This window comes from Neoarius graeffei, chromosome 7 (genome assembly GCF_027579695.1).
Source record: "Neoarius graeffei isolate fNeoGra1 chromosome 7, fNeoGra1.pri, whole genome shotgun sequence".
Lineage (NCBI taxonomy): Eukaryota > Metazoa > Chordata > Actinopteri > Siluriformes > Ariidae > Neoarius > Neoarius graeffei.
The window spans coordinates 45,176,716-45,202,909 of record NC_083575.1 but is presented as its reverse complement, the minus strand read 5'-3'; the positions used below and the strand labels follow the sequence as shown (position 1 = coordinate 45,202,909).

The 26,194-nt window shown below is 39.9% G+C and overlaps 1 protein-coding gene across 5 annotated transcripts; it reads right to left on the bottom strand.

Moving 5' to 3' along the window:
• On the bottom strand, positions 1-25,841 carry slf2 (SMC5-SMC6 complex localization factor 2). Of its 5 annotated transcripts, XM_060925751.1 has the most exons (22): positions 25,700-25,841; positions 24,412-24,588; positions 22,393-22,480; positions 19,866-20,218; positions 19,359-19,583; positions 19,217-19,250; positions 17,793-18,631; positions 15,725-15,804; positions 15,479-15,583; positions 15,229-15,396; positions 14,980-15,082; positions 13,868-13,955; positions 13,650-13,791; positions 13,440-13,527; positions 13,164-13,340; positions 7,061-7,155; positions 6,878-6,965; positions 6,638-6,760; positions 3,485-3,562; positions 2,842-2,928; positions 2,677-2,745; positions 2-1,078 (listed from the first exon to the last, which is right to left on the bottom strand). In XM_060925751.1, the coding sequence occupies exons 3-22, from the start codon at positions 22,427-22,429 to the stop codon at positions 539-541; spliced, it is 3,519 nt and encodes a 1,172-aa protein (XP_060781734.1). In that variant the 5' UTR covers positions 22,430-22,480; positions 24,412-24,588; positions 25,700-25,841; the 3' UTR covers positions 2-538. The 5 variants fall into 5 exon arrangements, with proteins under 5 accessions (XP_060781736.1, XP_060781735.1, XP_060781734.1 ...); XM_060925753.1 differs by lacking the exon at positions 24,412-24,588 and having other exon boundaries at positions 1-1,078; positions 13,868-13,916; XM_060925752.1 differs by lacking the exon at positions 24,412-24,588 and having other exon boundaries at positions 1-1,078; positions 17,793-18,628.
• Positions 25,842-26,194: the final 353 nt, after the last annotated feature.

Genomic DNA, 26,194 nt, shown 5'->3' with positions numbered 1-26,194 from the left:
AAATTATTTGTCCATTAAAAATATTTTTATTATGATGTAAAAAAGGTGCTTTAAAATTTATCTTCATGCACATCACTATTTGTGTATCTATTTGCAGTTGTAAAAGAGCAAAACATAAATAAAACAGTATGATATCAGCAGCTTGAAGATGAGAAACCTTGTGCCAGTGACTCAATAAGGAAAACAGCCCTCTCTACAGGGTTTTTAAGGCAGTATAGTGCATCATGCTTTTTTTTATGTACAAATGTGTTAGAGAATAGGTATTCTTTCACACTATAGCACAGTGACTTGAACCAAGCAAGTAAATGCCTGGTACAGCTGTACCAAGAACTACAACTGAATAAATTGACTGATAGCTTAAAATTCCCTAAAGTGTGAAAATCGGGAAACTGGCTCTCAACTAATTTACAGATTCTAAGGACTGCATAGCTTCAACTCTGTGTGAGGCTTCCTTCTACATTTATATGTCCTTTCATATAACATTGGCTATGGTTGCTCCACTTTCCTGTATCACTTAGCCAGATGTCAATAAATGATTCTATTCATCTAAAAGTAACTCCTCGTTTGCTTTCTCTAAAACATCTGCGTGCTTCCCTAAAAGTTCTAGTTTCTCAGGCTCATCATTTTCTCCACCCACAAGATCTCCATTTCTATCTAGAGACTCATCGTCTTTGAGAAGCTCTTCTTCTCTTTTAATGAGATCTTCATCCTCATCATTCTCTATTGACCCTTCAGAACTTTCTCCTAGTAGTTCTTCATCTATAGCTACATCATCTTTCAGCTCCTCTGCATCACTGTTATCCAGGTTTATCAAGCTTTCTTTCTCTTTTATGTCAGGCAAAACCTCCTGAAACTCGTCATGCTTCTCTTGAATCTTTTCAGCACTGTCATCTGGCTTCTCCTCACTCTCCACTGGCACGTCAAATTTCTCCTCCATGCACTCTTCCTCATCCGAGTGGACAATGTCAGACTCCTCGCTCAGCGACTCCTCCATGTCTCCCTGCTCATTGATTTGGCTCTCTTTCTTTGTGGGCATTTCATCCTCAGGAAGAGGTTTCCAGTAATCATATAGCTTTCCCTGGGTTAAAAACAAAGAAAGTGTATAATTAAAACTCATATAAAATGTATTTTTTTCTGTCCACATTCACTGGATATGAGCAATTGCGCCGCTCTGATTGGCTACTCTACTCCTACACTATCAGCTCATATACCGTGGGTAGAGAAAAACAAAATGGTGGCGCATGTTGCTGAACCACCCCAAGATGAAATAAAAACTACCCAAAAACAAAACCCCAAAAACTGTTAAGTATTTACAAGAAACAGAAATAGCTAAAAGAATATAGTTTTGTTGTCGTCCCCCCCACTCAATATCTCCTGTTCCACACTCCAGCCTAGTTGGTGGTGGTAATGCACATTTAAGTTAGTTTGCCAACTGCCAAAAACCCTAAAGAAGAAGAAGAAACCCCCCAAAAAAGCAACAAAACATGGAATAAAAGTATTTGATGGTAAGAATGTTTTTTTTCAATAATTATTATTATAGCATTTTTCACAAATTGCTACTGTCATTTTGCCAGTTTGTTTACATTCTCAGTGGAAATTATTTTGTTGGATGTTTTGTATGAAGTTTTAATTTATCGAATTTGCAAAAAATATTTTTTGCTCTGTTTCTCAAAGTCCAATGAATGTGGATAGACTAAAACAGTTATTCCACTCAAGCTTGTCATACATGGCTTATAGCCAACTCAGCGCTATGTACCTCGTCTACTATCAGCTCATATACAACTCAATTTCATGGAATAATTATTTATATATAAAAGGAGTTCAATGATGTGGCTCATATGAGAAAGACTAAAGTCACAGCTGTACCCGACGGCCCACCACTATTGCCCCTTTTCCACCAAAGCAGTTCCAGGGCTGGTTCGGGGCCAGTGCTTAGTTTGGAACCGGGTTTTCTGTTTCCACTGACAAAGAACTGGCTCTGGGGCCAGAAAAAACGGTTCCAGGCTAGCACCAACTCTCTGCTGGGCCAGAGGAAAGAACCGCTTATGTCAGCGGGGGGCGGAGTTGTTAAGACCGACAACAATAACAAGACCGCGAAAGATCGCCATTTTTAAGCGACGAGAAGCAGCAGCTGTACAAACGCGAAGTCATCCATTATTATTATTATTGTTGTTGTTGCTGCTGCTGCTTCTTCCGTGTTGTTTTTGCTTCGATATTCGTGCCAAGGTTTATGCAAACGTAGCGACGTAACTGACGTATACAGCGACGTAATGACATATACAGCGAAGTAATGACGGGTCTTCCCGAGCTATGGAAAAGCAAACTGGTTCTCAGCTGGCTCGTGAGTTGAACGAGTTGTGAACCAGCCCTGGAACTGATTTGGTGAAAAAGAGGCATATAATGACAGCACTCACAGTTTGAGCCATGTCTGGGGAGTTATCTGACTCATCACAATTAGTTCTGAGTGCTGCTGGCTACTTAACTGTTTACAATGAAATAAAGTTCGTCATCTCTAAAGACGACTGGCTGCGTAATTCAGCAGTGTAATGAGTTTGTTAGCTTGATAATCAAGGATACTGGAAAACCTGGAATACCAGACATATACAATAAAAGGAATACAACAGAGCATTTTCAGTCACTCTATAATCAATCATCAAATACACAAATCAATAATACCTCCTGGGGTCTTGATCTTTGGAGAAGCACCTGCCATTTGGTGTATATTCTAGCAACAAAGTCTTTCACCTGAAACAAAAGCAAAGAAATATGTGATCTTTTTTTTTTAATTGAAAGTCAATATATAGGTGAATAATTCATTGAAGTTTATGAACATTACTGTACCTTACTCCTGTAAAGCATTTTCTCACTCTCCCTGATGTCACACTTAACGTGTTTCTCTAGCTCAGCAGACAGTAGCAGCAGCTCGTTCTGAATGACAGACAGACAGCACTGTGTATAACAGCCTAACTAAAACTCTTATGGAACACAAGGACGTACTGTGTTCTTGTTCAATCCGCATTATGAAAACTACCAACACTTTACATTTAAATTAACTATGCATATTCTGTTAGTTATGCCAAACCAAAATGGCAGACTGTAAGTACAGCTACTATTACTTTATCAATGTCAAAAGACAAGCAATAACTGTTTAGTGTCTCAGTACTCAAAAGACCAGAACTGCTGTTTCACTATGATATTCAAATCTCACACTGAGCCCTTACATTGCAGAGAACACATTTAAATCTCCACCCTTCCACCCACAGACCATCCATTAATGTGTGATTTATAAAATACAGCAATTTTTTTATAGCACCTTCTAAGATTTTTCTTAAAAGGAAAAAAAGAAGTCATCCAGGTCTTTAGGGTGTTAGCATTAGAGAGAGACAAAGTACAGCTGTCTCTACTGACAATTCTATTCACTGTCTCATTAATATACATACAAACACACACACAAAGAGATAATGAATAGAGATGTGACACTTACTCTCTGTTTTGAGGGTAAAAACTCAAAATTGGAGGCTTCGTTTGTCAAAGCCAAAAGGCTGTAGCAGAGGTAATAAGCCTAAAGAAAACCAGCATTTCATGCGCAAGATAAATGTTGGAAATCCATTATCACAAATGAAAGAAAGACACATTCTTAGTGTTCTGCAATTCAGTGTAATCATAAACAAGAAGACAGAGTCATCTATATGCCCCGCCCTATATACCAAATTTCAAGATATTATTTGTCACATTTTTCAAGTTCTGCTGCAGGAAACCAACCCTACCTCTCTACACTGACCTCAGCAGCCCATGGCATAAACCCACCGGACCTTTGGTCCAGGTGAGCTAAAAATAAAAATCTCTCACATTTCTTAGTATCAAAAGGCACATATACATTCATATACATTACTTAATCAACACATATACCAACTTTCAAGACCATACCACTCAGAGTTTTCAAGTTCTGCTCCGGAAACACAACCTACCCCTAATGGTGATGATACACGGGGCAACTTTTTGGGCAATGTTGCCGAGCAATGTTGCTGGGCAATTGCGTTTTGACTCTTTTCTATCGAGATTGGGCAACATTGTTTCTTTCTGAATGGTTTTGATAATCTCTGGCAACTTTTTGAGATAAGCCAATCAGAACGTGAGTATCGAGTCATGTGACCTCCGGTGAGGTTCGGATCAGAAATTTCAAACAAATATGGCGGCCGCTCAGTGTCAGTGGAGTGAAGAGATGGAGAGACTCCTCATCTGTTTTTACGCCGGTAAGTTGTTATTTTAATATTCTATATGGAGGAATTTACCTCACCAAAGCTCTAAAAAACAACAGACAGCTTGATTAAATGGTCACAGCAAAAATTAAGACATTGATTTTTTTTAGCTAACTGTAAACTGCCGTTGCTAACTGTTGTTGCCCATTGTTAGTTGCCCTGAAAAGTTGCCCTGTGTCTCACCTAGTTGCCCGTTGCCAGCAACATTGCTCGGCAACATTGCCCAAAAAGTTGCCCCGTGTATCATCACCATAAGACTAACCTGAGAGACTAAGTCTGAAATTGTTTCCATGGAAACATGAAAAAGCACATCTGCATCACCTTGTTAACATGTATACCAAGTTTCAAATCCGTATCATGAATAGTTTTGGATATATGCTCCAGAAACGAACACTGCTCTTAGAAACTAAGTCAAAATCTATTTTTTATGTAAAAATTTGAAAAATACTTTTTTTTTTTTCAAAAATCCAAAATAGCAAAAGGCACCAGTTCACATGTTATTTGATATGTATACAAAGTTTCATGAAGATATCTTCAGTAGTCATACATGTCAACCTATACGGACTGTCCGGAAATTATACGGATTTTAGCTCATTTCAAGGGTGTACGGGCGTATAAACAAAGTCTTACGGATTTTCAGTATTTTCTGACCTAAATTTATTTTGTGTATCTTACTTGAACATCGTCAGCTGATCGTCGCAAAAACATACAAAAGCTCGATTTATAGACAAAGAACAGCGTGTATGCAGGGGCAGATAACCCAGACTATGTGAAACCGGATGTTTATTCCTCAAGCCTTGTGCAGTATCGCGACTGCGAGACTTCACTCATTCCGGTCATGCACATGATCTGCATTTAAACGTGCCAAATGGTCATTGTTCGAACGAGTTTCTCATTGTGCAGAGCGACATTGTTTACACCTGAGAGATTTTGAATAGCGTCTGCTGAGTGAAAGAATGGGAACACCGAGAAAGAAAATGAGATACGGCGGGCGGTATCTTCCTGAATGGAAGGAGACATTTAATGGTGTCATTGTTCAGGCGAAAAATGAGGAGTACGCGCACTGCACAGTTTGTGTGCGAGATATAAAAGTTGCGGCGTCTGGAGTTTACGACGTGAGGGAACACGAGGTCCAAACCTCGCGCAGACGTTTTTTGTCCTATTAATTTTTAACTGTTATTTGTAACGCTTGAAATGTATTTTTTATCTTGCGAATAAAGACACAATCAATCAATCAATCAATCAATCAATCAAACTACATCAGCGAAATTTGCACCAGAAACAGAATCAGCCGCAAATGACGGTGTTTGCAAACCCTAAGACCGATGATCAACCAACAAGTGTAATAAGAACAGAAGTCACGATCTGTAATTTTATTGCTCAGCACAATTTGCCGCTAGCCGTTGCGGACCACCTGACAGAACTGTTGCCGCGAATTTGCACGGACAGTACGATTGCGAAATCTATCAGCTGTAGGCGCACCAAAACAACGCAAATAATCAAAAAGAGCTTGGCCCCCGAAGCTACACTACCGATCATCCAGCACTGCCAGACGTCGCCATTTTCCTTGATGATCGACGAATCCAATGACAAAAAGACGGACAAGCGACTGGCCGTTTCGGTGCGGATCTTCAACATAAACAGAGGGGCGAAGTCAAGAATCATAGATATGCCCGTGTGCAATATCGGCACGGGCGAGGCGATTTTCGACATGCTGGACGAAGTTCTCAGGCAAGTTATATTTACTTATTTATTTATTAAGTTTGGTGCGATTTGAAGGCTATAAGGATTTTATGTTGATTTTATGGATTTCTTCCTCTGATACTACAGGTGGACGCCCAAAGGGGTTGACATGTATGAGTAATTTTAAAGATATGACAGCGAGTTGGTCTAGTGGTTAGCGTGTCCGCCTCTCGATCGGGAGATCGCGAGTTCTACTCGCAGTTGGGTCATACCAAAGACCATCATAAAAATGGTACCTTTTGGCAAGGCACGCTGCAATACAGATGCGAGTGGGGAGTTAAACTCTCGCGGTTACCAGAGGACTAACCCCCCACTGTAACCCTAGCTATGTAATAGGCGAGAGGCCGAGGGCTACGGAAACGGACATCGGCGCCGCCCTATGCGCCATAGGGTGCGGGAAACAACTTTAGACTTTAAAGATATGGCCTGGAAATGAAAATGTGGCCGGCCGGCCGACGGACGGAACCCGTTTCTATATTTCCCGCCAAACTTCGTTTGTGCGGGGGATAATAACGCATAACAAACAGATGTTTAAAATACAAGTTAACCTGTATGTAAGCAACATTTAAGAAAAATTAAGACGCTTTTTTTTTAATGAGGACAAATGTAGCACAGCCCACATGCTCTCTGTTCACCTGTTGGTCTGGAGTGGTGGCACAGTCATCAGTCTCCTGTAACTCTGTGGTCTTTGACGCCATTAAGCCTTTTAACAGCAAGGAGGGACGCATTCGAGATAGATAACTTCTCAGATCAGATAGCTGTGGGCAGGACACAAATGTAGGAATATCTTGTATACTCATGTTAGTAATTTCATGAAGTTAGCAATTAAAGTTAGCAGTTATCTAATCACAATATAACATAAAATAATTCCTAACCTGAAATTCTGTACATGAGGGTGTATAAGTGCATCTGTGGTTTAACAGTTTAGAGATGATTGACACACTCAAGTGTCTCCTCAATTGCCTTCCCAGGGACACAAATAAAAATAAAGATTTTAATATGTTAAATGATATAAAAAAAAGAGCATGCTTATTTTCACAGAAGAACAATTCACTCACTTTCCCCGGCCACTGTGAGGTAGAAGCTGGACCAGCCGCCTGAGGTTGTGGTGATCCTCACTCAGATTGGTTATGGCCTGACAAACCTGAGATAACTGCACGTACGCGCGCGCACACACACACACGACCACAGTAAGAGATAACACAGAAATGAATGCGGTACATGTTTATCGCTCTATACAGTCAACACTTGCAAAGAAATACAAGATCAAAGTGTACAAAAGTCTGTTTGGTGCTGGATTAAAGACTTTAAAATGCTGCCACCAGTGCTTCCCACACACAGATGATACTTTGATACTTTCTTTCCAATCTGGCATGTGGCATGAATGCAGAGAGGTGAGGGAGTGAGTGAGGGAGTGATTTTTTTTTGTTTTTTAATGCCATGTCAGCACCTAAGGCTATTTCATGGCAAGTGCATTTCTAAACAGTATTATAATTTCTTCACAAATAAATAATTAAAACAAATAACTAAATGAGATGCTTCAGATATGCATGTGATAGAGACGTTCTGTGATGGCACCTTGCTAAAAACATCATCCAAAGTTTAAAAAAAAAAAAATAATAATAATAATAATAATAATTCCCTTGTGGCATTCAGACCAGGGCCCTGTACTACGAACGGAGGTCAACCTACCCAGAAGTAACCCAGGGTTCCCCCGCTAAACCGGGGTTGACAAAACCTGGTTATCTTGTTTGGGGTTAAACGGTACTACGACGCCAGTTATGAAGTTGATTTGTTGAACCTGGTTTAACCTAATCAGGGTTAATGCACGTTCACGTTAAAGGGGAGGTTATCAGCGCAAATCCCCACTGTTCACAATGGCACGGTCGCCGTACTTCACGGAGGAAGAATGCGCTGTCATAATGCAAAGCTACGAGGAGTTCAAAACAACATTAAGAGCAAAATCTAACACAGCCGCTGCCAATAAGGAGCGGCAAGCATGTTGGCAACGAATTGCCGATCGGGTAAATGCGTAAGTACATTCTCCCTTCTACATGTTCCAGAACAGAAGTATAGGATGAGAGAAAGCTTCATGATCAATCACAAGTCACAGAAAATGGTCCTTCGACGTGGCCCCAGTCATATATAGCTTGTTTAATGTCCGAAAAATCCTGAATAAAATTTGGTATGGTAAATTCATGGAGTAGCCTACTTAAGCTGATATGTGCACAGAGTCACATGAATTAGGATGACTGACTGTTCAGTCCCTTTGGCTAAGTTGGTGTATGTCCTGTGAACATTTCAGAGGCAACAGCAGTGCCAAACGCACCTGGCAACAGGTGAAAATGAAATATAAAAACATCATTCATAATGGTAAGTGTGTGTGTGTGTGTGTGTGTGTGTGTCGTTCTTTTTCTGTACTGTGTTTCAGATGAAAAAGCTTTTGCCCAAGGACAAGAAATAGGCTAAACAGCATTTGCCTTTTATTTATTCAAGTTTTATCTGTTTGCCTAATAGTTCAAATTGTTTTGTATATAGTTTATAATGTAGTTGTGTGATATTAATGATAATATTGTGGGAAAACTAATTTGCACGGACGTTCATTTAATTTATTCTATCGTCATTTTGTTTGTTCTATTTTTGTGTATTTTATTTATTTATGTTAGTCTAGTTGTATCTATTTTTCTAATAATATATTTTTTGCATTAATTGTTTTTTTCCTATTAAAATAATCTTGTGTTCTTGTTATAACTTTATCTATTTATCTGTTTAGTTGTATCTATTTTTGTTACAATTTCAATATTTTTAATATAAGTTTTTTTCTATTAAAATGTTCTTGTGTTATATTTATTGTAGTTGTATCTATTTTATATCTCAGACTTAAATATTTTTGTAAAACAAGTGTTTTTCTATAAAATATTCTTGCGTTCTTGATAACTATGTTCTTGAGTGGGTTCTTTTTTTTTTTTTTTACAGAAAAGCCGTTCTGCATGGACATTCATTGAAGCCCTCATTGTTTTTTAATGGTTATTTATGAGCGTTTAGGGGTTACAATAATGTAAGTCTAGGTTGCTCTATATAAAAGGTATGTCCAGAAATATTGATGTCACTGTCTAAGCAGAGGGATCTGGCTTCTTTAGACGCTGTCTTCTTAAAACTGAATAAATATTTAAAAAGAGCCAAATGAGCCAGTCTTTTGAACGGCTCTTTTCAAAGAACCGGATCACAAAGATGCGGATCCCATCAAAGCACGGGCGCAGATAGAGGGGGGGACGGGGGGGATTCGTCCCACCCAGATTTAAATTCACCTCGTTCGGTCCCCCCCTACGGAGCCGTAGAGGGGACATGGTGAATAAAAAAATAAAGCGTGGGAACGACTTAAAAGAGCCATAAATCCCATCTCTAATCTGCGCTCCGATATCGCACGGGTCATCCAGGTACGCTGGCATTGTCTCTAGAGGAAATGTCGGTGGAGAGGTGGTGTTTAAAAAGGGTGTGGTTAATTGGAAACCTCGGGTTAACCAAGAACATAACCTGAGACGAGCAGGTTTGAGATGCAGCGTAAGTTGCCATGGCAGCATACCTCGGTTTGAACATAGCCAACTTTCGTAGTATGGGTTAATCGGGAAGTTACGCTGCACGTGATCAAGTTACTCTCGAAGTTACCCTGATAAGCCAGAAAACCCGCTTCGTAGTACAGGGCCCAGGACAACAAATTAAAATATACTTGATTGTCAGAGATAGCCTACAGAAATGGCATGATGGTGGTTCTTCACCTTTTAATAAAAAGCGAGCCTTGAACACCCAATACGACGCCTGGTATACACTTTGTCATGTCTGGTTTGAAATGAGAATAAAAGTATCTTATTGATGGCAGGGTTGATTTCATACAATTTGTTTTCAAGACATTCATCCCATTCAGTTTGTCACTTCCTTAAAACAGAAGATGCCCGCGCTTATCTGGGGTCGAAAGCTGGAATTTTACAGTCCTCTTGAGTGAGGGCTCTTTTGGCCACATTATCTGCCTGCTCATTACCAGCGAGGCCAACATGGCCTGGAATCCAACAACAACAACAACAAAAAAAAGAATGCTCAATTTCTGTCTTTGTAAAAGTTCAAGTTTATCTAAAATACTGACAATCAATCATAGGGTGATCAAGCTTTTAAAAAAAATAGTGCCTGGAGGCAGGATCTTCAGTCTGTAAAAATTAAAGAGCTCCGTTGTTTGGTATTGTCTATATATTTCAGTGCTAACAGCAAAGCATAGGCCTCAGCTGTTAAAACTGAACTCTGTTCTGAAATGTGCAGTCCATAATAACTGTTTCCAGATACACGTTTATCTACTTTAGATCCATCGGTGTATATACACGTGTATGAAATGGAAAACAGCATCTTTTATCTAAAAACTGCTGCAGGTATATATTTTGGTGCGTCACTGCCTTCCTGTTCAAATTCATTATGATGTTAGGCCTTTTCAAATTCCAAGGGGGAACGGAGCAAAAATGTGTGTCAAGTTGTTCAAATTGATCTTCAGCTTCTCCAGATGAGGTTTTATATGAACTCCAAAAGGACTGATGTAATTAGGCCTGGCCTCATACAACTGCAGATGCTGGGACTAGAAAACTGCAGAGTCGGCTGGACTGTCTTGATTTACCTTGAGTTTGACTGCATATGAAGAGCCAGTTTCCAGTGCCTGTTCTGAAGTGAGGGATCAAATGTAGAGAGATACCTCGTCGACACTCATACTGAAAACCGCAACTTTACTGCTATTATGCTGTCAAAAAGTGAATCTATCCCCTGGTGACTTGGTAACATTTGCAGTAATCAGAACCATCAGATTGACGTGTTGTGACCGGTCATGACGTTGCTGGGGGGTCATACGGTACTTCTCATACTGCCTCAGCATAAAGCAACCAGCAACAAACTAAAAAAATAAGCAAAGAAAACTTTGGCAGATATAGCTGGAAATTCAAACACCACCGAAACCTGTTGGTTGCTTGTGCCGAAGACAAAATTGCTCAATAGATGGAGTGATTTTTTTTCTCTAACTGGTAATTTCCAATTATAAGCAATCTGATAAACTGTGCTGCATTAGCAATTTGGCCGTTCACATTCCAGTCAGCCGTATTCATCGCTGATATTCTGTGCACTTTATAGAAAATGACCAACGGAGGATAGTCCACTAGAATACCATAATATTGTTTTAAAACATTATCATGGATTTATCGAGCAATTTTATTCATGTTTCATTAATTTTAAAGGACAACAAATAGATGCAAAGGAAAAATGCAAAAATCGTAATTCCAGTAATTCTGAATTAAATATTAATTTTATGTAAAATGACAGCGAGTTGGCCTAGCGTGTCCGCCCCTCGACCGGAAGATCACGAGTTCTACTCGTGGTTGGGTCATACCAAAGACCATCATAAAAATGGTACCTACTACCGTTTGGCAAGGCACGCTGCAATACAGATGCGAGTGGGGAAGTCAAACTCTTGTGGTTACCAGAGGACTAGCCCCCCACTGTAACCCTGGCTGTATGGACCCTTTTCACGTGACGTCACGACAAACACGGCCGCCATTTTGGACATGTACTACCAGTAGTTTACCACAGCCAGCACTGAGGAACAGCAGCAAAGAAAGTGTTTATTTTCAGCAAGACTTCCATCATGCCACTATATTGTTGTGCACCTGGATGTAGTAACCATCAACAAACAAGGCAAGGGTTATCATTTTATCAGATCCCGGTAGATGCTGACCGACGGAGAAGATGGATAGCGGCCATAAACAGGAAAGATTGGCAGCCCTCGGCATACCAGCGCTTGTGCAGTGACCACTTTGTTGGAGGTAAGACGAATAAAATTAGCCAGAAAAGGCATTACATTGCTGTTAACATTCTGTGGCGGCAAGTGTGTAACCAAATAGGCTAAAATAACCCATTGTAACCTCTTTGTTCTTCTGTAGTAGCTATTAGCTAACGACATTAGCTAGCGTTGTGTTCCTTTGCTGTTGGTAGACTGTAGGACAGATCAGAGGCAGTGTCCTACAAACAGCGCTTAATTTGAGGGGGAGCAAGCCGGAGCGCGCTCCGGAACCTCGGGCGTTGGCTCCGGCAGCTATTTACACTGGATCCGGTGATCTGACACCTCTTTTGACTATGTAACAAAAAAAAAAAAAAAAAAATAATTAAATTAAAAAATGCAAGTTTATTTAGTGTTAATGTCTGATTTTGATATCTGTCTTGTTGGTGATTTCTCTCATGAAACGACATCCACAAAATATCTGCAGATGAACTTAATTTGCAGTGTTATTACAAAACATGCCCAGAAGCGCAGCGCAGCGCCCCCCTCCCCCCCTCTTTTTTTCCGCACCAGAGCCACTCATCCTCTGCGCTCCGGGACCTCCCACTTTACAAATTAAGCACTGCCTACAAATAAGTGTTCAAAACAAGAGTTTTCAGATCAATACCTGTGTATGGCGATGGGTTTTTAACGACATAGGTATAAAGATCATGTGGGCCGAAGTCAGGTAAAGACGAGGGCTTCGTGTACTTCCGTACGTCTGTAAACAATCCAGGCGGAAGCAGATAAACGTCGCTCTCTAAGCCTGCTAACCTCAATTTTTGCAAATACCTCTCCCTCTGCTCGCCCTGTAAATGCCCTACGTCGCTGGATAGCGAAGGTGTTTTCTGCATCTCGCTCCTTTTTCTTGTATGTTCTCCGTTTGTCGCCTTCCTCGTATTCAAACCAATTCGAGCCGAAGTCCGCTACATGTCCAAAATGGTGGTCGCGTTTACGAAGGTCACGTGACTGAAAAGGGTCTATAGGCGAGAGGCCGAGGACTATCGAAACAGAGATCGGTGCCGCACCCATACGCTTTAAAGTGTTGGTTAGTACTGGGACAGGAGACTGCCTGGGAAGACCAGATTCTGGTGTGAGAGGGACTTTGACTTGACTTTATGTAAAATCACGACTGCCATCAACAATGCAAATAAAGAGGAAAGAAAGCTAAAAATGTAATGGTGGTGTCAGTTTCAGGAGCCCAAATGACAGGTAAGCTAAAAGGCAAGCGTGTGGAAGAGTGAGACAGACAGCTGAGAGATACTCCTATATTAAATTTATATAATTACGTTAACACATCTTGTTCTGGTACAGTGCCTAACCTGCAGTTCCCACTGTGTCATATTGTTGAGGAGGTGCTGTAGCAGGCAGCTGAGGTCTCCAGTAGGCAGAAGCTGTAAATGTGTCTCCAAACTGACTCTACACACCACTGTTATCATCAACAGCAGCTCCTCATCACTGTACACTTTTGGACATAAGGCTGCACATAATGCCAGGTACTGCACACACAGAGTTGGTATCAAATAAACACAACACAGTTTATTAAATCATAGAATCCTGAAAACATACAAAACATGCTGTACATTTTCAAAAATTACCTTGATAATGTTCTCAAAATTGTGCTCTGGAAACGTGTCATCTTTTTTCTCACTTCTTGTGCCATCAGGCCGGATTTCCAAACTCTCTCTAGTAAAGAAAAGTCAACTCATTCACATGTTTACCACTATTTCCAGTTCATTAATAAAGTCCAAAGTGAAATGTTGGTGGGGGTGGGTTGGTGTTGAACGGAGCAGAGGCTCAGTACTCACAGCAGATCTCCCTCAGTAAAAGGGGGTTGCAGAGCCTCCAATGGAAACAAATTGACAAATGACACACCCATGTTGAGGAAGACCAGTGCAACATCCCGGATACTGGGCACCCACACCTCAAACTTCTTATTGCTTTTCTCCACTACAACATACAAATAGCAGACATTGTAAATACACCCATTAGTAACACAGAGCACTCAAGCGCCATCACAGCATACCTATTTGTTGAGCGGCAGATAAGGCAATCGTCGTCATGGCCTGAAGAATCTGTGCACAGACAATGGGGTTTGGGTGGACTGACATCATCTGTCATTCAATTCAAGAGCAAATGTTATTACAAAAATGCATAACTGTACCATCTAAACAAACAAAGAAAATTATATATAAATATAAGATATAATTACATCTCATTCCTCGGGCAATTCACAAGAATATGAGATAAATAAGCCTACTTTTGTTTAATAAAATACACTATTCACCTAAAACATGCATTATCAACCTCACTATAAGATACTGAACAGTTATTCCACGAAATCGAGTCGTACATGAGCTGATAGCCGACGAGGCACGTCGCGCCGAGTTGGCTATAAGCCATGTACGACGAGATTGAGTGGAATAACCGTTTTATTCCGTCCACATTCACTGGATTTTGAGAAACAGAGCATTTTTATTTTTAGCAAATTTGATAAATAAAAACTTTACACAAAACGTCTGACAAAATCGTTTACGCTTAGAATGTAAACAAACCGGTGAAATGACAGTAGCAATTTGTGAAAAATGCTATAATAATAATTCTTGAATTTTTTTTAAATATGCTCTTACCATCAAATACTTTCATTCCATATTTTGTTGCTTTTTTTTTTAATTTTTGGGATTTTATTTTCGAGTAGAGTTTGTATTTCGTCCTCAGTTGGTTCAGCAACACGCTCTGCCATTTTGTTTTCCTCTACGCATGGTATATGAGCTGATAGCCTACTAGTAGAGTAGCCAATCAGAGCGCGTAATTGCTCCAGTGGATGTGGATAGAATAATTATTGTTATAATGTATTCACACTGAACAGGCATGTATGTTAAACGTTAATTGAGAGGATTCAGTAACTACCCTTAGGCTTCAACAGTGTTTAGGTAAACAGATACTCAAGTAAGTAGAGAAAGGTATCGAATTGTTTGTACATAATAACCGCTACATATGCAACGGATAGAGATGAGAGTGCAAAATGCCAGAGTATTTCGTTAATGTGTCAGCATACTGATTCAGTTTAGTGCGCCTTGTGTCACTGTATGGAATTATGTGTGTATCCAGAATGTGTTGTGATGTAGAACTCATTACCTGAAAAAGCCAGCGGGTGACCTGAGGTTGGCAGGGGGAGGATGAGTAGGCTCTTCTAAACAAGCCTGCGCTCAGCAGCAGCAGAAGCTGTTCTGAATGTGCTCTGCACAGAGAGAAACAAGCATTCAGCACAAAGAAGTCTCATACATATCTTTGATTGTCAACTCAATTGTGTAGAATAAGAAAATAAGCTTTCATATCCATTGGCATAAAGCATTTATGTTCCTCATATGTAGGTTTTGATCTTACTGTAGCAGAGTCTGCTGTGCTCTGTTGTTTGGGGTCACATCCATCTTCCTCAAGTCCAGATTCTGATGGTTGAAGAGTCGGCCAGAGTTGGTGAGAGTGAACACTTCCTCTCCAGGGTGGATGTCTCTTATGACACATGAGGTAACTGAGAATCTCTGTAAGAATTCCCTGTAGAAAAAGGACAGATGACAATTTGCAGAACTGTTCCAAACTCTTCGGTACCCCACTGTGTAAACACCGATAAAAATACCTTTGCTCATGTGAAAGTTCTTCTTCTGCATTTTCATCCTCTTCATCCAGTTTTAACAGGTCTTCTTTACAACCTTGAAGCAGCTGCATTTCAAGCTCCTTAGATCTATGAAAGTATGAAGTAAATGAAGTGTAAACTACAGAAGTCATAAGATTTGTTTTTGCCTTGCAAATGGAATTAGACATGGCTTGTTCAGATGTTGTCATGCATGGTTAGATATCATGTACAACACATTTCCTGACTTACTTTCGATTCTGCTCCTTCTCCTTCAGCATTTGCTCCAGTGTGTTTTTGTAACTTGTCACCTTATTTTTAAGCTCCTCTGGCTAAAAGAAAAAAAATAAATAATTATCGGCAATCAAAATACTCTGCCCTTTCCCTACATTCTGGAATATGCTGTCTCGAAAGGTTGTTTGTAAAACTTAGGATAAATTATGGTTGTTCTTTACATGCAACATAATATATGAATTATTTTTATAATTATTATGAAATTAAAAAATGTGAATACCTGAAAAGTTTGATTATGTTTTTTTCTTAGCCTTTTAAATTTAAAAATTTCAGGAAATAGCAAACATCCAAAGGGTCGTTTATTTATAGATACATTGTAGTCAGCAAAGTATGTTCATGGAAGCGAGCTATTTTAAAATCATAAATTCAACCAAACCCAGTCCCTCCCTCCAGTGTTCTCTCCAAAGCCATATCTGCAAAACAGAAGCTCCCAGTTTTATAAACTGACAGGCAACATGGCTGATAGGCCTGATTGGTTTGATGTTTTATAGTTTATATATTTTGTTTTTTTTCTCCCATTTGCAGAGCCTGGGAAAGTCAGTGTTATTCTTCCAAGTAAATATTTTACAGCTTACTGTTTTCTGAACCAACAAAATGGCTTTATAGCTTGAACGCAAGATTCATCATGGTCTACAGAATCTGTGCAGCTGAATTAGGGATGCTATCTTGTATAGGGCCCTGGTCACGCTATTGGTCCCACTCCGAAAAAATCTCATGTCTAAGCTCCTATTAGATCATGTTAGCTATTTATCACCAAAAGCATAACATGTCCTAATAGTGTTCATATAGGACTAGCTTGGGTAGCATAATGATTTTTTTTCTGATCTATTTCCAGGTGACCACAGTCACCCAAAGCCTCCCATTTGGCCATATGCCGTGTTGCATGCAGACATAGGACCAGATAGGAACTGTTCATAGTTTTTGCCTGTTTGGTATCGCCTCTAAATTTCTTGTTGCTTGGATGGACCAACAGTTTAAACAGATTCAAGCTGCATGTTGAATGTCAGTCTCGCCAGATGCAATGTGTGGCAGCGGGGGCGTGGCCGAGTGGTGGCTTGTAAATGGAGGGCGGAGTCAGGGAAGGTGAGTGGCCAAATCGCTACACCTGTCGTCAATTAATGTGTGTGTCTCTTGCAGTGACGCTGCTGTATAAAAGGAGTAGGAGAGCAGAGGAGGGGTTGGTTGGGACCAGAGCACGACTGTGTGTGCGTGTGACTGTCCTGGTAGTGAAAGTGTCTTGCTGAAAAGCAAAATAAACGTGTGTTTAAGCGCTAACAACCGCCTGCCGTACTTCTGTACTCCATCCACATCAGGGCAGCCTCCACACAATGCAAACCCATGGTTCTGTATGTGATATTTTCCATAAAGAACTATGTTATTTCTAGTAGGCTGCTGTGTCCCAACAGGTAAGAACTGGAGTCATTCAAATGCTCTCTGAGAAGGCGGAGTCTAACATATATATAATATAATACACAAACTTCTCAAACACTGAGAATTTTAAGATGTGCCATTTGGCCAAGGTTCATTCGACTATTTTCTATAAACATTTGTCACGTACAGAATTTCAATTGCCTCTGTAATTGAAATGTTCCGATTCTGCTGAAATTTTCAAGTTTTGCCACAAAGAAAGTGTGTGTACCTTGCTTGGATCGTTGACAAGCCTAGGAAAAGTGAATTTTAGAAACACTGAGTTTACACCACCTTCTTATTTGAAGCAGAAGAGCCTTCGTGTTGCTTCATTCAGATGCCTGGATAATGTGCACTAGGTTCCATTAAGCTCTCCCTCCCTGTGATTTGTTAACTTTGGGGTATTAGGAAATCAAAAAAAATATAGTACTGGGTCCATAGAAGGATGTTTCAATTTTACCCCTTGTGCAACATAATTGGGACCAATAGCATGACCAGGGCCATAGGTCATTTAGTAATTTTCATCAGTTCCTCAATCAAGTTTTCAGCTATTTTCATTATCATTGCACCATTACCATGTTAATATATTAATTTAATGTGTGCGTTGATGTGAGCTTACAGCAACTTTAGGGCCTGGAGTGCTGGGCTCAGAGAACGTTGCCTTCTCTGGAGTTACAGGGACACGGGTGCTGCGCTCCATGATCTCCTTCAAAGACAGAAGATGATCTTCCTCACTACTATGGCTGCTGCTGAGGCTGAAAGCATAGTTCTCCAACATCACATCCTCCCCCAACTCCAAATCTAGAGGATCCTTCCACACCAGGTCTCTTTCTTCTACATCCTTCTTGGCTCTGGTAATGGTCTTTGAATTGTGGGAGTCCATGACGTCCAGAGTGGTGGGTGAAGAAACTTTTTGTTGTTGGAGAGAACCACTAATCTCAAACCTATCCATAAGGCCTGGTAAGGAACTTGTGTGTGAAGAGACAGGGGACCCACCTTCTACCTGTTTCTGGTTAAGTTTGCTGGAAAGCGAGGGGCAAGGCTCAGCAGTGGCTGAGTTACCTACAAGACATTTACTTTCAGTAGACTTTCTCGTCTCTTCTTTTTGAGGACTTATTCCATGAACCATAGTGCTCAGAGTTGCTGTCTGGAGTTTATGACTTTCTGCACTTGGTTCTTGAAAAAGTTGTTTCACTACATTGTCTGAAGCCTTTATCCTGTCGCCAGTAAAACTATTTAATGTTGGGGAGCATTTCTCATTTAGAGTCAGCACAGTTTCATCAACTGTCTTCAAGAAGGCACGTTTGATAAACTTTGGTGGTGAACTGAAATGGGAAGAACTACCACTAGAAGAAGGTGGGGCAAGTCCAACTTCTCCCTGACACAATCTCTTGCCCTCCCCATGTCTTTCTGTGCTGGATTCTCTTTGTCTCTTCAAGGACAAAGATCTACCACCTGCTACAAAAAAACAAAAAAAAACAATGAAAGACAGATTATCTTGACATTCCCTCTGTCCCAAATGGTACCTTACTCTCGATTTTCTACAAACCCCCATTTTATTTTTATATTCTATCCTCACACAAAGTGAATTATGAATATTCTGTGCCCTAGGGTGTAACAGAAACACATATTCTCCACACGGCTTTCAGGAAACTTCTAAACTAGCACTCCATATAATGAATAGAAGACAGATTTAGAAATACAGTTGAACACAATTAAATATTGCACAGCTATGGAATGTAAACCTATGTACAACATAAATTCTTTTTTTTTTTAACAGTATAACAGCACAAGGCAGGAGAATTTTCACACCCCAGATGGAACAACAGTCTAACACAGGGCACCACTCACACAATCTTTCACACCTAGGGACAATTTAGAATAGCCAATCCACCTACCTGCAAGTTTTTGGATAGTGGGAGGAAACCAGAGAACCCCGAGGAAACATGGTACTCCCTAACAAGTATCCAAAACTGGAATCTTCATGCAGAAACTCTGGGAAATATACAGTGTCAAATGTAAGAACTTAAAGAAGGACTATACCTGGTGTAGTTGCCTGGTGGTGCATGATTTCTCCCTACAGCACAATACAATGAAAACATGAGCCTATTAAAAGATACCTGACCATAACCATATCTTGCTGAAAGAATTATTTTTAGCATGATTACTCGGAAAGCTCTCTTACCTGGCTAAGCGAAGATGAGCTGTGATCCCGATCGATTGGTTTGTCCATCTTTTCACCAGACTGCTGGCTTTGCTGATTTACATTACTGTCAAGACTCGGTCTTTTCTGAGAGTCTGGTGCAGCTGGTGCTTTATGGCTCTTAGACACAGAAGAGGAAATGAGAGGAGGGTGCACAGAAGGCATCTTATTCTGAGTGTTCCCTATCGGCAACACAGGCTTTCCAACCTAAACATATCAAATTAAAGTAGATCTGTTAAAAGATTATATTGCTTTATATGCAAATATAAACATCAGTACTTCTAAAAAAAAATGCCTGAGGAATTTTATTATGGCAACTGAGTTAGAAATAAAAGATAAATAATAGCTAGTGCCAGTCTAATTAATTTACAACTATAGTTTGTGGTCTTCACGTAGGAATACAAAAGAAGAAGGGAAGCATGGAACAACTAACAAACACAACAGGGACAGGTAGATTTCTGCCGATATGAAAATTTTTCTTTTAGTTACCTTCAAATTCTCATTCAGCTGCTTACAGAAAGCAAGGGCAAACTCTTTCTGTTCGTCATATGAACCCTGTTTTTGTAAAGGAGCATCTTTTTTACCAGCAGACTGGCATGATCCATCATTATTTAAGTGGTGGTTGTTGTTGTTGTTGTTAAATTGTACTTTTCTCATTGGTACATTCCTTCTTTCTGAGACAGAAGTTTTATGAGGAGGTGTGCATTGTGAGAGTGGTGTTAAAGGTTTCAGAGTGTGTGCATGCTTTTTATTTGTTTCCTGAGATTGTGGCACTGGGTGAGCTCTTCCTCTATCACCAGCTCTGTGACGTGATGGACCACCAAGTGGAATTATGTCATTCACTAGAACAGAACAGAACAGCACAAAGAGAAGGAGGAGTTACGTTCACTCTGCTCATGTATGATGCATTAACTAAAGGAAGCACCATGTTACCCACGAAACCCTGCACCGCACAACCTGGCCTGAATGTCAGTTATGCTGAATTGCTTAGATTTACAGCTAGCAGCTGAACGTTGAGGATATACCCAGCCACCGAAGAAACATACCCTTGCCATGCAGGGTTAGAGATTACAAGCGCAGTAAGTCACAGCACCAGCTCGCAATAGTCACCATATATACGCATGTTGCTGCCATTAGCTGATACACAAATTACAGTGATGCTTGAAAGTTTGTGAACCCCTTAGAATTTTCTATATTTCTGCATAAATATGACCTAAAACAACATCAGATTTTCACACAAGTCCTAAAAGTAGATAAAGAGAACCCAGTTAAACAAATGAGACAAAAATATTATACTTGGTCATTTATTTATTGAGGAAAATGATCCAATATTACATGTCTGTGCGTGGCAAAAGTATGTGAACCTCTAGGATTAGCAGTTAATTTGAAAGTGAAATTAGAGTCAGGTGTTTTCAATCAATGGGATGACAATCAGGTGTGAGTGGGCACCCTGTTTTATTTAAAGAACAGGGATCTATCAAAGTCTGATCTTCACAACACATGTTTGTGGAAGTGCATCGTGGCACGAACAAAGGAGATTTCTGAGGACCTAAGAAAAAGCGTTGTTGATGCTCATCAGGCTGGAAAGGGTTACAAAATCATCTCTAAAGAGTTTGGACTCCACCAATCCACAGTCAGACAGATTGTGTACAAATGGAGGAAATTCAAGACCATTGTTACCCTCCCCAGGAGTGGTCAACCAACAAAGATCACTCCAACAGCAAGGCGTGTAATAGTCGGTGAGGTCACAAAGGACCCCAGGGTAACTTCTAAGCAACTGAAGGCCTCTCTCACATTGGCTAATGTTAATGTTCATGAGTCCACCATCAGGAGAACACTGAACAACAATGGTGTGCATGGCAGGGTTGCCAGGAGAAAGCCACTGCTCTCCAAAAAGAACATTACTGCTCGTCTGCAGTTTTCTTAAGACGACGTGGACAAGCCAGAAGGCTATTGGAAAAATGTTTTGTGGACGGATGAGACCAAAATAGAACTTTTTGGGTTAAATCAGAAGTGTCATGATTGAAGAAAGGAAAACACTACATTCCAGCAGAAGAACCTTATCCCATCTGTGAAACATGGTGGCAGTAGTATCATGGTTTGGGCCTGTTTTGCTGCATCGGGGCCAGGACGGCTTGCCATCATTGATGGAACAATGAATTCTGAATTATACCAGCGAATTCTAAAGGAAAATGTCAGGACATCTGTCCATGAACTGAATCTCAAGAGGAGGTGGGTCATGCAGCAAGACAACGACCCTAAGCACACAAGTCGTTCTACCAAAGAATGGTTAAAGAAGAATAAAGTTAATGTTTTGGAATGGCCAAGTCAAAGTCCTGACCTTAATCCAATCGAAATGTTGTGGAAGGACCTGAAGCGAGCAGTTCATGTGAGGAAACCCACCAACATCCCAGAGTTGAAGCTGTTCTGTACGGAGGAATGGGCTAAAATTTCTCCAAGCCGGTGTGCAGGACTGATCAACAGTTACTGGAAACGTTTAGTTGCAGTTATTGCTGCACAATGGGGTCACACCAGATACTGAAAACAAAGGTTCACATACTTTTGCCACTCACAGATAATGCAATATTGGATCATTTTCCTCAATAAATAAATGACCAAGTATAATATTTTTGTCTCATTTGTCTACTGGGTTCTCTTTATCTACTTTTAGAACTTGTGTGAAAATCTGATGTTGTTTTAGGTCATATTTATGCAAGAAATATAGAAAATTCTAAAGGGTTCACAAACTTTCAAGCACCACTGTAGATGCACCATGCATGCTGATCCATGAACTTTATTCAGTTAATTATATTTAAGGTTGAAAAACAAATTAACTAAACAGGGTGGGTTTCCCAAAAGCCTCTTAATGCTAAAAGCATCTTAACTAGCAGAGAGAGTGTTCATTGTGATGCTCGCACTACCATTTAATGATGATCTTTGTGCCAAGATGCTTTTGGGAAACCCAGCACAGTTCATTATCAGTTTCATGTATATTCATCACTGTAGTGCATCTCACCCAAAGAGGTGATGTGCTGCCTGAGGTTACTTTGCATTTTAAATTTGAAGAAAGCAAAGATGGTATCCTTAGAAGTCTTCTAATTCATCTGGACAGAGACAAAGGCATGTAAGTATGAGAAAATACCACAGAAGGTCTACATTATTTTTTCTTGCACTGTCTTGTCAAAAATATTTCTGTATTGGTTTGCCAGTTAAGAAAAGGTAACTATTCTCTCTTTAGGAATGAGAGCAACATTCTAAAATGTTAAGTAAACATAACCATCATATTTAATATCTGTTTAGTACATCAGGGTTTTTTTCCTCATTAAATGCTCTGTATAAATGAGGAGACAGGTTTAAAATGGTTTTAAGGTTTGACACTGGGCTGAGAGTGACAGGAACTGAAAAGCTGCTTGTTTTTTCAGCAGTGTCACATAACTCAAAAAGGGTCACTGACACGAGATTCAAAAAGTCTGGTACAAACTGTGCTGACTGACAGACAATTTACAGTCAGAATGGGTCAGAATGTACTTATATCAGATGTAATTATAATGTAATAATGTAATTGTCATAACGTACTTTTCAGCATTATTCATAAAATAAGCAATTCATCCATCCATTATCTGTAACCACTTATCCTGTGCAGGGTTGCAGGCAAGCTGGAGCCTATCCCAGCTGACTATGGGTGAGAGACGGGGTACACCCTGGACAAGTCACCAGGTCATCACAGGGCTGACACATAGAGACCAAACCATTCACATTCACACCTACGGTCAATTTAGAGCCACCAATTAGCCTAACCTGCATGTCTTTGGACTGTGGGGGAAACCGGAGCACCCGGAGGAAACCTATGCAGACACGGGGAGAACATGCAAACTCCACACAGAAAGGCCCTCGCCGGCCACGGGGCTCGAACCCAGACCTTCTTGCTGTGAGGCAACAGCGCTAACCACTACACCACCGTGCCACCATAAGCAATTCAATGAATCATAAAACCCCGCTGCTTAATGTCCAATGCCACACATATACATACACATCATTAAGAGAAAGGCAGTCAAAACTTTGTCATGATTTGCATTGCCCTTCTTTCTAAGAGAACAAATGGACAAAAAAAATTTCCCCCAGGATGCAAAGGCAGCAGTTTTTCCTTTAATTTGTCACCTGTTTATAGACATGGAAAAATAGGAATGCACAATCACTTTATTATGGTCATAAATATGCTCAAATTACATTTTGTTGTGACTTCTAAACAGTCTCATTACTGTGAATATTTCTGTAAGGATGGCCCCTAAAATATGGTCTGATATTCATAATAAAACAAGTAATAACAATAAAGAACAGGCCATACACACACACACCATTTTACAGTGTCATGTCTTTATTGTAGGGCTGAGAAATATAAGGAGATATTATCGATATTGTGAAAAATTATGTCAGAATGTACTTTTCTGTGTGTCATGATATCTATTTCTTATATTTTTATGCCTATAGCATCTCGCCCACCCCTACATGACTGTTTAAATAATTTATTCAGTAAAAGTCTTTAATGTTAAATGTGAACTCTTCACATTATTTAACTAATATTTAATAGAAACCATGTTAATTAATAGATAGATAGATAGATAGATAGATAGATAGATAGATAGATAGATAGATAGATAGATAGACTTTTGCAGAAGCAGTTGGAAGTAATTTCAGCCCAACTCTCTATACCATATAGGACCATTAACGATGCGATGTATTGAAACTTAACGCATTAAGAGTATATTTTAGGAGCCATCCCAAAGGAGTGAGAAACTTTTCTACAGCTTTAGTTAAGCCTTCTACAGACTGCAGAAGCACATTAAACAGATTAAACAGTATCTTTCCAAGTGTTGCAGCCATGAAATTGTCATGCAGCTCAACCCCACGCCCCTCTGTCATCAAACCTGACTGAAGTAAACACTTCAGCCCACAAATAACACTGTACTTTCACCTGCATATACAATACAGATTTTACCAGCAATACCAGCAATTTCAGGCAAGCGGAAATTATTACCTTGCCCAGGACAGAGTCCAGCAGGGGGCGAGGTATTGTTTTTGGTGGGGTTTCTTTGTTAGCAACATTACAGGAAAACAGCTGGACCAATCTTCATGAAACTTTCAGCATAGATGGGCATTGGTCTCAAATAGAACCTCCAACATTTTGAGGCTCATCCGGTCAAGGTCAGGATCACTAAAAAGGTCAAAATCTTTTTTTTTCACGTTATCTTCCTTCGTATCATCATATTTACTTCAAACCAATTCCAAAATGTTCATCTTTCAATTCTGCTTCCAGTGATATGCTACACGATGGGGTCTCTCATAGTTTTCTTTCAAACTTTAATTTGTTTTTGTGTGTCTGTCTGTTAACAATCTAACGTCTAGACCAACTGACTTCAAGTTTTCAGGGTAGGTGGGCAATGGTCTGTAGATTACCTGATTAAATATCGGGGGTAATCAGGTCAAGGTGAAGGTTAAGGTCACCGGAAAGGTCAACGTTTTGGTCAAAATAACATTTTGCATTATAATTCAAAAACGGTTGCCAATAGACAGATGTTTACTATTATGAGCATATAGGAACTCCTAATTGGCCTTTCATTTGGGACCACGATCTTTGACGTTGAGTGACCCTGAAAGGCCAAACTCAAGGTCATGGATTTTCAGAGGGCTGTAATTTGAAAACGGTTGATGGTAGACAGATATTTACCATTATCAACTTATAGGAAGTGCTATATGGGCTTTCATTTGGCACTATGACCTTTGACCTTGAATGACTCTGAAATGTCAAACTCTGGGTCATGGATTTTCATAGGACTATAACCTGACAGCTGATGAGTGAGAAATAGTACCATTATCATCAACATATAGGTATAAAACAAGTCCTGCCGGGTGAGGTTTGTTTTGCCTGGCAACACGTTGTTGTTGTTGATAACAACAATAATAATAATAATAATAATAATAATAATAATAACCATTCTGACTTTTCTCTGGTTACACTGTAATGTTAAATAGTTACACTCTACACAAACCGGTTAACTCACTTCCGTTGGTACGGAAAAAGACAACAGTTCAATTTTTATCAGAATTTACACCACGAAAACAAATACTGCTCTTCCGAAATAAAGTAAACAACAGCCCTGGTGATAACTTTTTAACAGCTGAATCTGTAATTGCCAGAAAATGTCAAACATGTCTCCTGTCTCTGTAAACACTCGCTAGTTTGTGTTAGCCACTCGGCTAGCTGAGGTTCGCCTCGCTAGTTTCTTCAGCGATATTTGTTTTTGAATACAACATTAAATTCGTACCTTCACGACATTCTCGTGTCAGAAGGAAGGCGGAAATTAAGAGTCAGCCACTGTTCATTTTTCCAAATGTATATTTGAATAATACCCGTATGAAATAAGCTCAGTTCCGCCCTCACTCTAACCTGCCGCCATCTGTGAGTGGGCGGAGTCAGCGCGAGATTTCCGTTTCAGTTTCCAGTGAAATCCCGCCTCATGCGGGGAGTGGCTACCGATAAGCAGTATGCCGATAGGACGGTTGGGATGTCATTCAAAATCAGACTCATACTCATGTATATTGGCCAAGTATGTTGAGGGTTGTTTTACAATCAGGGTACGAAGTTTGTGTCACAGGGGTCCAAAATTCAAATTGATTCAAACTGGTTCTTGTACCAGTTTTTAAGTGAAGGACAAGTTAAAGAACAGATTTCAGGTAATTTTTTGGGTCCGTGTATCATCCGATCATTCAAGTATTCCATTCAATCTGGAAAACGAAAAACAAAAAAACACTCAATATTT